This window comes from Nannobrachium achirus, assembly GCF_963921795.1.
Source record: "Nannobrachium achirus genome assembly, chromosome: 18".
Classification (NCBI taxonomy): Eukaryota; Metazoa; Chordata; class Actinopteri; order Myctophiformes; family Myctophidae; genus Nannobrachium; species Nannobrachium achirus.
This window is the reverse complement of record NC_137825.1, coordinates 2,896,784-2,907,235: the sequence shown is the minus strand read 5'-3', so window position 1 is coordinate 2,907,235 and position 10,452 is coordinate 2,896,784. Positions and strand designations below refer to the sequence as shown.

Genomic DNA, 10,452 nt, shown 5'->3' with positions numbered 1-10,452 from the left:
TGTAGCATGTGAGCAGTCAATCTAGGGGTTTTTCATGATTCTGAATCCATTGCAAGCATCTGTTTTGCACGAAAAACATTCCTTCGGCTAAAAACGGATCAAACCATATCACCAATCATCAAACCATAGCTTTGTGGGGCCCTTTTTCAGCCACTGTTGAGTGAGAAAACAATGTTGCACATTAAACTAATCATCTGCCCCCCCCCCCCCCCCCCCCACACACACACACATTTGTAATTAGACCCCCAAATTATTGATTAGACCCCCAGCTTGAGAAGTGCTGGTTTAGCTAAGGATAGACATGAAACACCAGAATGATGCTCCAGTCCTGAGAACCCCCTGGGGACCCCCTGAGGACCCCCTGGGGACCCCCTGGGGACCCCCTGAGGACCCCCTGGGGACCCCCTGGGGACCCCCTGGCCGCTCACATTCACACTCTGCACAGTAGGCGTGTATCCAAAAGGCACCCCGGTACAGTTGTATTGACCCGCCCTGTGAAATCTGGCTCTTTGGAACGACCATCATTTTGACAACGGAGCGTCGGGAGGGTTAGCGACTCACCCCACGGAGGTTAGGGTTAGGTTAACACATGGGAAGCCAAGGTTTCTACAAACGCTCGCGAAACTAAAATCCAAACGGGGGCCGACCATCGCGTTATAGTGTCGCCGTGAAAACAATCAGATCTCTGCTTCCCTGGCGTGTGCATAGATAAACCCTTTTTATGTTTCAGCCTAGAATGGAAATCAATGCAGCCTGGTCGCGCCATTTTCTCTAACCCCTTGTTGTCTCGTTGAGGAACGAGATAACTCCTTTTGGCAGAGTGACCTCTAGTGGCCGTATCTCGTTACTGAACGAATTTGGCCTCCCAAGTGTTAAGGGTTGGCAGAAGCTTGTGATTGGCTGAACCGTAGGTAGCTCTGCTGTGTTCACTCGGACCGCGCGGAGGTGCTGAAAGGTTTACAGATTCTGACGGCGCCGAGTCGGGCTCAAGCGGACTTGGCAAAACGCTCGACGCGGCTTTAGCTCACTCGCCGTGGCTCAAGTCCGCTTGAGACGGCGCGCCTCCGTCGTCTCCACCGAAAACAAGCGCTCCTTTACAAGAACCAGACTAAACCGGGGTGCGTTTAGGGTTCACGCGCACGGCAGCCATGTTGTGAAGAAACTGGCCGTCTTCCTCACTCCCTACACAGGTTGTTACCCGAGGAACAAGACGAGCAGGACATGACCCTCATGACTACCACTGATTCCAGTCGGCAGATTCGTCGCCCTGGGTGGCAAATTCACACCGTAAGTTTCTATGAGAGCCGGCTAGACCAGCTCATGAACAAAAACTATTTATGAGACCTTTGTCATATAATGGGTTCAGGAATATAAAAGAAGACACATCACAGGTGTTTTTTCTACACTTGCTTTTCGATGTGCACAGCACCTCATTTTATTGAGGGATCTAAACAGAAGCAGGTATAGTTTCTGTCTCGGAGCTATCGTGAGATTTGGTTTCCAGACAGAGTCTTGCAATACTAGCTAGTCCAGAAACGTGCTTTGTGCTCTTTAGATGCCTCTATAACATTATACAGCGTACACCGAAAAGCAATACAGCAGAAAACAATGCGTGACATTTTTTCTTTTATATTCCTGAGCTGAGTATTTTATATAAAGGTCTCTATCGTTCAGATTCATTGAGCTGCCCAGCCGGCTCTCATAAACTGTTATTATTTACCGAACTTACGGTGTGAATCTGCCACTCAGTGCCATGAATCTGCCACTCAGTGCCATGAATCTGCCACTCAGTGCCATGAATCTGCCGGCAAGGATTGCGGAATAGAGAAAGTTACGTTGGTGACTCTTCCTGCAGAGACTTTCATTGGTTGTAACCAATGACTTACGGACCAGATTTTATCAGATTTTATCCGTAACATTTTATCCGATTTTCACAACTGTCACCACTGGGCTCCCTTACTTTCTCTGTCTCTCCTCTACTCTCCCTATCCTTGGTCTGAAAAAAAAAAAAAAACGCAAGCAGTGCGCAACCAGCTTCACTCCATTCCAACAGGACAGCGATTCGGTCCGTCCGTCCGTCCGTCCGTCTGTCCTCCGTCCCTCATATGGACGTGCTGTGCGTGGCCTCCATCATGACCCCCTGCATGGTGGCGCCCCCGCCAGGCAGTGGCTGGTAGCACGAGGAGGTCTGTTGTTGTTGTTGTTGTTGTTGTTGTTGTTTTCCCGGACTCTGCCTGAAGAGGGCGCCGTTGGGCGCCCGGTGTTTGCACTGCGAGGAGGAGGAAGATGAGGAGGGGGGAGGGAGGAGGTGCGGGTGGTGGTGGGGGTGAGGGTGGGGGTGGGGGTGCATGGGGTGGGGGGGCAGGGGGAGGGGGAGGGGCATGGAGGGGTGGGACAGCAGCATGGGAAGGTCCTGCTGCTGCTGCTGCTGATTGGCTGATCGGCCCAGGCTGCCCCCCCCGTGGAGGTGGGAGGCCACGCCCTCCCCGGGCAGGAAGGAGGCGGAGTAAGAAGAGGTGGAGGCGGAGACACCGCCACCAGGGGGCGGAGTCGGGCCCAGATCCATGGAGGACGGAGGAACGCTCAGCTCCTCCTCCAACAGGCTGCTCATCCTCCCATGATGCACCTGGGCCAGGTGCACCTCCTTGTCCTGATTGGAGGAGAGGGGAGGGGAGGAGAGGAGGGGAGAGGAGAGGAGAGGAGAGGGGAGGGGGGGAGAGGAGAGGAGAGGAGAGGAGAGGAGAGGAGAGGAGAGGAGAATCAAAACTTCAAATCACCTTCAAATCATACATTTTTTGCCGTCTACATAACAAGCTGTCTAGTTATTCTGTTTAGTGACTCATAGGAATAATAGACTACGTGACAACCAGGAATAGTCTGGAGTGACATCCAGAATGTAGACGGCCCGAGTGAGGAAGCTAACCCAACAAACCCCACGGTGAAGCCTTTAGGAGGTGTGGAGCATCGTCCATGGTGTTTTAGGGAAAGGAGAAAATTCTGGGACGCGTGGAGCGTCGTCCAGGGTGTTTTAGGGAAGGGAGAAGAGTCTGGGACGCGTGGAGCGTCGTCCAGGGCGTTTTAGGGAAGGGAGAAGAGTGGGACCCGTGGAGTGTCGTCCAGGGGGTTTTAGTTCGCTGATCTGAGTGAGCGGAAGGTGTCGTACGGTTGGATGAGGCTCTGAAGATATGAGGGTTTCCTTAGCTTTGGTTGCTTTGCAGGCCAACATCAGTGTTTTAAAGTAATTTAAAGTAAAAGTACCAACAGGCATTGAGTAAGAGTACTCAGCAGTGCAGATGACAGCGTATTGCAGAATGTCTTCTTGACTTCTTTTCTATAAATATTCTGTATTATTATTATTATTATTATGGAGACCCAAATGCATTTGGGTCTCCATCTGGAATCAATGGGCCTGGAATCAATGGGCCTGAGACCCCTTTTACACTGTGCCACATCCAGATTGGAATCCGATTGGTTTAAATGGTCACATGGTCACATGGGAACAAATCAGATTCCAATCTGGATGTGACACAGATCTGATTCAGGCTGGATTTGGCTGCCAGTGTAAATCCGGCACGCAGTGAATAAATGCCTCAATATCTATAGCTGACCTGTTGTGACATCACATTGCAATGCCCATATATGGACACTCCAATTATGGCCAAGACGGAATTCATTAACAAATGCCTCAATGTTTATAGCTGACCTGCCCAATGCCCATATATGGAGATCCCTGATGTCATCAATATTAAGCCCATAGCTTGGAATGCCCATATATGGACATATTGTGTGAGTCTCTGAAGGGGAGGGGTTTAACTCTGTGGGTGTGGTCTTTATGGTAATGAAGGGAGGGCTTTACCTCTGTGGGCGCGGCCTCTAGGTAACGCGGGGAGGAGTTTACCTCTGTGGGCGTGGTCTCTAGGTAACGAGGGGAGGAGCTTACCTCTTTGGGCGTGGTCTCCCGTCGCCGGCATCGGTCAGCTGACCACCAGGCCTCCAGTGCAGCCACCAAGCAGGCCAGCAGCAGTCCTGCCGCCAGGACGCAGAACACCTGGTGGAGAGAGGAGGAATTACACCCATATCAGTACACCTACTGGAGAGACACGGAATTACACCCATATCAGAACACCTACTGGAGAGAGGGGGAATTACACCCATATCAGAACACCTACTGGAGACACAGGGAATTACACCCATATCAGAACACCTAGTGGAGAGAGGAGGAATTACACCCATATCAGAACACCTGGTGGAGAGAGGAGGAATTACACCCATATCAGTACACCTGGAGACACAGGGAATTACACCCATATCAGTACACCTACTGGAGAGAGGAGGAATTACACCCATATCAGAACACCTAGTGGAGAGAGGAGGAATTACACCCATATCAGAACACCTAGTGGAAAGAGGAGGAATTACACCCATATCAGAACACCTACTGGAGAGAGGAGGAATTACACCCATATCAGAACACCTGGTGGAGAGAGGAGGAATTACACTGATATGTGACATCACACATTCAGGAGAGAGAGTGTGATCAAATACATCATCAATAAATACATGTGTGTATGTGTGTATATATATATATATATATATATATATATATATATATATATATATATGTATATATATACATATGTGTGTATATATATATATATATATATATATATATATATATATATATATATATACACAAAAAAAAGTGTGATAATTTTTCATGTCCCAGGAATGGGTTTTTGGTGGGAATATGTTTTTTTACAACAAGGGTTCATATTTTAGATTGTAATGAGAGAAAAGAAAAAGTGAGTGTTAAAAATGTTTAATTTGCTTTGTTCTATTGTTTTATTGCGTTTACCGTGATAAAATGTGGGGCATGCGTACAAGTGGCTAAATATGTATTTTTAGACACAATAAGCCAGCAGTTTCTTTATTGCTATTTACAGTAAGACTTCTAGCACCCATAAGTCACATCCAACCATGAAAGGTTGCGTTGTATCTTGGGAATGGGCTTATTCTGTGTAAAATGACATATTTAGCCACTTGTACGCATGCCCCCACCCACAGAAATAAGAATCTCTAAAACAATAGAAAGAATAGAAAGAAGTAAATTAAATCAATTTAACACTCATCTTTTATTTTCTTTAATTACAATCTAAAATATGAACCCTTGTTGTAAAAAACTAGAGTTGTCCTTTAATGATAACATTATCAATATTAACTCTATAACCATTTTGGACATTCCCGTTCGCCCCATTTTTCACGGCGGCGCGCCGGCAATTGTACGTTCTTTGGCTCGTTCTTTTGTACCTTGTTTTGATGTCTGTAAACTGATGAGGGGTCGCGCGGGTGTGTACCGTTAACACATCTCCCGTAAAAGTGCTCTCAAAAACCCACTGGACGTTAGCATCAATGGAGTAACAAAACACTTCCTTGTTATTTTCTCTGGGTCTATTGCTCTGTAGCGATTCAGTGGTCTTGACGGACGGCAGCCGACCGCGGCCATTTCACATTAATTATTGCATGAGGCTGCCCTCTACTGCCAGTATAGCCAAAGTACACCTATTTAATGAGAAAAGATAATAATAATAATAATGAAAAAAATTAATAGATCATTGTCTATAACGTCGCAAAGGTAAGCTGCTTTTGCTGGCACAAGACCCAATAAATAAATAATAACATCTGGCAGTAAAACTGTTAATAATAAAATGATGATTTCTACAGACCCCGGCGAAGCTGTGCAGCTTGAGGGAGCGGCCGTCCGGACGCGACCCCGCCTGACCTCCACCGAGGTCACAGCGACCCAGGCGAGGCCACCACTTCTGTCTGAGAACATCCAGATCACCTCTGTCCTGGAGCTCCAATATCCTGGAGGAGAGGAGAGGAGAGGAGAGGAGAGGAGAGGAGAGGAGAGGAGGGGAGGGGAGGGGAGGGGAGGGGAGGGGAGGGGAGGGGAGGGGAGAGGAGAGGAGGGGAGGGGAGGGGAGGGGAGAGGAGAGGAGAGGAGAGGAGAGGAGAGGAGAGGAGAGGAGGGGAGGGGAGGGGAGGGGAGGGGAGGGGAGGGGAGGGGAGAGGAGAGGAGAGGAGACGTTGAGAACTAGCGTTTTAAGACTGATGACATCAACAGGCCCTTTGGCTTCCCTGATTGGTCCACGCAACACGGCGGCTTCACGGATTGGCCGGAGGGCTTTACATGACGTGTGAACCGCGGTCGAAATATAAGAGGTAGCGCGTGGAGACGGGAGTGCATTCTGGGAAAAATACAGAACTATGTTTTCAGATGGAGAGACAGAACTCGGTCTGAAGCTCGTGCAGCCCAAAGCCCACCAGGCTGTGGACGGAGCAAACGCAGAGAAGCAGGGGCGTCACACCAAATCCTGGGCCCTGGGTACAAGGATTCACTGCGGGCCCCCCATGAATGTTAACTATTGAAAAATAGCAGATATACAAGCTCACAGCGCGGCACCGAGTGCCGCGCTGCAAGCTTGTAGATCTGCTATTTTTGAAAAATCGTGAAAATGTGTGAGACTTATGTTTCTATGTCAGTGGTGCTCAAACGTTTTCATGTGACGGACCCCCAAGATGATATGTATTTGGCCACAGCTAGACCCCCATCTCAAAATATTTAGTTCCAGGGACCCCTCCCCGGAAGCAAAATCTGAGTTACAAATGTTCGCTTAAAAAATACATAATTATTCAAAGATTTGCGCACATTTTTACGACTTTTCAAAAATAGCAGATCTACAAGCTTGCAGCGCGGCACTCGGTGCCGCGCTGTGAGCTTGTATGTCTGCTATTTTTGAATAGCTAAAGTTACTAGGGCCCCTCCACCTTGGGCCCTGGTAACTCAGTCCCACTTTCCCCCGCTTGTGACGCCCCTGCAGAGAAGCCTTTCCGATGTTCACAGTGTGGCAGGAGCTTCAGCTTCCAGCGCAGCATCAACGCACACATGTTGCTGCATGCAGGCGGAAAAAGTACTCACATTTTGTACTTGAGTAAAAGTATCAATACTGCACTGTAGATGTACTCCGTTACAAGTAAATGTCCAGAATAAAAAATGTACTTGAGTAAAAGTATGAAATTATTGGCACCAAAACGTACTTAAAGTACCAAAAGTAAAAGTACTAAATGTTTGAAAATAGCAGATCTACAAGCTCACAACGCGTCGCATCGCGACGCGTTGTGAGCTTGTAGATCGGCTATTTTCAAATAGCCTTGGTATAAAATAGGGCTAAAGTGGGTTAATGTGTGTTTTATAATAATATAATTTACACCTGCAAAGTAACTAATAACTAAAGTGTTCAAATAAATGTAGTGTAGTAAAAGTACAATATTTGAATCCAAGATGTAGTGGAGTAGAAGTAAAAGTATTGGAAATTGGATATACTCAAGTAAAGTACAAATACCTCAAAAGTGTACTTAAGTACAGTACTTAAGTAAATGTACTTAGTTACTTTACACCACTGGTTGCTGCATACAGGCAAGAGGCCCTATACCTGCGATGTATGCGGGAAGGGCTTTACGCTGAAACAGCTGCTCAGGAACCATCAGCGCCTTCACGCCGAGATCAAGCCATTTAGCTGCGAGCAGTGCGGACAGAGCTTCTACCGTGCCCACGGTCTGAAGCTGCACCAGAAGGTGCACACGGGCGAGTGCTCACACACAGGGGCGTCACAAGGGGTAGGAAAGTGGGACTGAGTTACCAGGGCCCAAGGTGGAGGGGCCCTAGTAACTTTAGCTATTGAAAAATAGCAGATATACAAGCTCACAGCGCGGCACCGAGTGCCGCACTGCGAGCTTGTAGATCTGCTATTTTTGAAAAGTCGTGAAAATGTGTGCAAATCTTTGAATATATGTATTTGTAACTCAATGCATTTGTAACACAAATTTTGCTTCTGGGGGGTCCCTGGAACTAAATATTTTGAGATGGGGGGTCCTTCACATAAAAAGGTTTGAGCATCACTGACATGGAAACATAGGTTTCTTGGCACACATTTTCACGATTTTTAAAAATAGCAGATCTACAGGCTCGCAGCGCGGCACTCTGTGCCGTTCTGTGAGCTTGTATATCTGCTATTTTTCAATAGTTAACATTCATGGGGGGCCCGCAGTGAATCCTTGTACCCAGGGCCCAGAATTTGGTGTGACGCCCCTGCTCAACTGCACAACTGCCAGTTCTGCGAGAAAACCTTCGCCATCCAAGGTAACCTGCTGCGGCACCTCCGCATACACACAGGCGAAAAACCTTTCCGCTGTGAAACGTGCGGCAAGAGCTTCAACCAGGCGGACACGCTCCGAGGCCACCAGAGGATACACGCGGGGGAACGGCCCTTCGGCTGCGAGACGTGCGGGAAGTGTTTCATCCAGAAGAGAGCCCTGAGGATGCACCAGAAGACTAGGGCTGTCACGATATGACATTTTACATTACAAAGTATCCATTCATCTGACCGGGAGGGACACCGCACACATATTCTGGACGTACAGGACAGATAAAGCCTATTCATTCTGAACTGAAATGACCATATATGGACATGGGACACACATTTTGCTTTTTGAAAAAGCCTATTCATTCTGGACTGATATTCTGCACGTACGGGACAGAAAAAACCTGTTCATTCTGGCCTGGAGTGACCATATATGGACATGAGGTGACATACATTGTGTTTTTGAAAAACCCTGTTCATTCTGGACTGAGATCACCATATATGGTAATTAAACGGACATTCTGTTTTTGAAAAAGCCTGTTCATTCTGGACTAAAATGACCATATATGGGCGTGGGACACACAAAGCCACTCTTAGGAAGCGGTTTTCACCGCTTCAAAAACTGTTCATCCTTCATCCACTTAGAAAAAAATCAAATACACAACTAGATGCTGTCTTAATAACTTCTCTAGAACTTGGGACCCCTTTCTTTTATTTATCAACTCGTTAACTGAAATTGACTAATCTTTTCCCTTTGGTTATTTATTACTATTTACTTATTTTATTTTTATTTCTTTCCTTGCCTAGAAGCTTAATTTAACCAAAAAACACTATACATATTTCCTTTCTTTTTCCCCATACTATGCATGTATGTGTGTATGTATGTGTATATGTATATGTATATGTATATGTATATGTACACGTGTATGTGTATGTATATTCTCCTTTTTTAATTTTCAATTACTCCCCCCAGGGCTGGCGGGTGGGCGGGTGGATGGGTACATGTTAGGTTTTGTTTTGTCTTGTATCTTGTTGTATGTGTTGTTTTGTTCCTCGATGTGCTGTCTTATGTATAGTATCCCTGTATGTCCTGTATTTTAAAGTGGGAAAAAAAAATCAATAAAAATATATATATGAATAAAAACTGTTCAGGGTGTTCATAAAAGCCTGATTAGATGATAAAGTGACCAAAAGATTTTTTGAAAGTGGAATATCCCTTTAAATCAATCAATCAATCAATCAATCAATCAATCAATCAATCAATCAATCAATCAGTGGATGTACCTGTGTGAGAACAGGTCCCTGTAAGGACTGCCGTGTTGCAGGGCGAAGCCGTATCCTTTGCTGCTGACCGTGTGTCCGGTAACCATGACGACGCAGTCATCGTCCGTCAGCGCCGCGTACTCCAACACCGCCATGTCCCACAGGAAGGCATAGGACTGCTGCTTCACCTACACACACACACACACACACACACACACACACACACACACACACACACACACACACACACACACACACACACACACAGTTAGCACGTTAGCACGTTAGCATGTCCCACAGGAAGGCATAGGAGATAGGACTGCTGCTTCACGGGATGTTGTTTTCTACAGGTGTTTCGGTCCGAGCGTATCAAAGTGTGCGTTCGGAAATGCGCACCATGTGTGTGCTCAGTGTAGTGAGTGCCTAAACCTTACCCTAATCCAATGATATTGCATCTTAGTTTGGCGATGTAGCTCTGCTGTGATAATCGAATTATCTGCTCGAACATGAGACATAATCTGATTTACCCCCCAGAGCAAATCATACAGATAACATGCACATAACATTGAACCTTCAGTTGCATGATTTAAGATATCACATATTATAATCCATAGAACACAGAAGAATAAATATTAACATGAGTAACTACATTTACAAGGAGGAGGACGGGGAGGTGGAGGGATTTTTTAACCCTTACAGCTGCACAACCAGTAGTAACAGCTAAACATCTAGAATGAACATAGAACAGGAAGCTGCTTACATAGACTGCTTGAGATGCATTGTGGGTAAGAGAGGGCGTATGAGAATTAAGCTTTTAGCCAATGAGAATGAACATGAGGTGACAGACTGCTCTGTGGGAGTGTGAATGAATTAACTACTTAATGAAGAGGGGGTCCGGGAAGATAGCAACAATAACCTTCCACAAATAAAAGAACTACCGCAGGCTCCATATATATCTGGGCTTGTTGTTGCACGTTTGGTCAAAACG

At 46.5% G+C, this 10,452-nt stretch overlaps 1 protein-coding gene across 1 annotated transcript in view; it reads right to left on the bottom strand.

The window, feature by feature from the left end:
* Positions 1-3,126: 3,126 nt before the first annotated feature.
* The window catches only part of LOC308302658 (glutamate receptor ionotropic, delta-1-like), a gene marked incomplete at its 3' end in the record, with an annotated part of 243,505 nt that continues 236,179 nt past the window's right edge, over positions 3,127-10,452 (bottom strand). The window contains exons 16-19 of the mRNA XM_080746942.1: positions 9,486-9,652; positions 5,724-5,865; positions 3,857-4,048; positions 3,127-3,177 (exon numbers count right to left, since the gene is read on the bottom strand). Coding sequence (XP_080603068.1) covers positions 3,127-3,177; positions 3,857-4,048; positions 5,724-5,865; positions 9,486-9,652 — 552 coding nt within the window. The remainder of the gene's footprint in view (positions 3,178-3,856; positions 4,049-5,723; positions 5,866-9,485; positions 9,653-10,452) is intronic.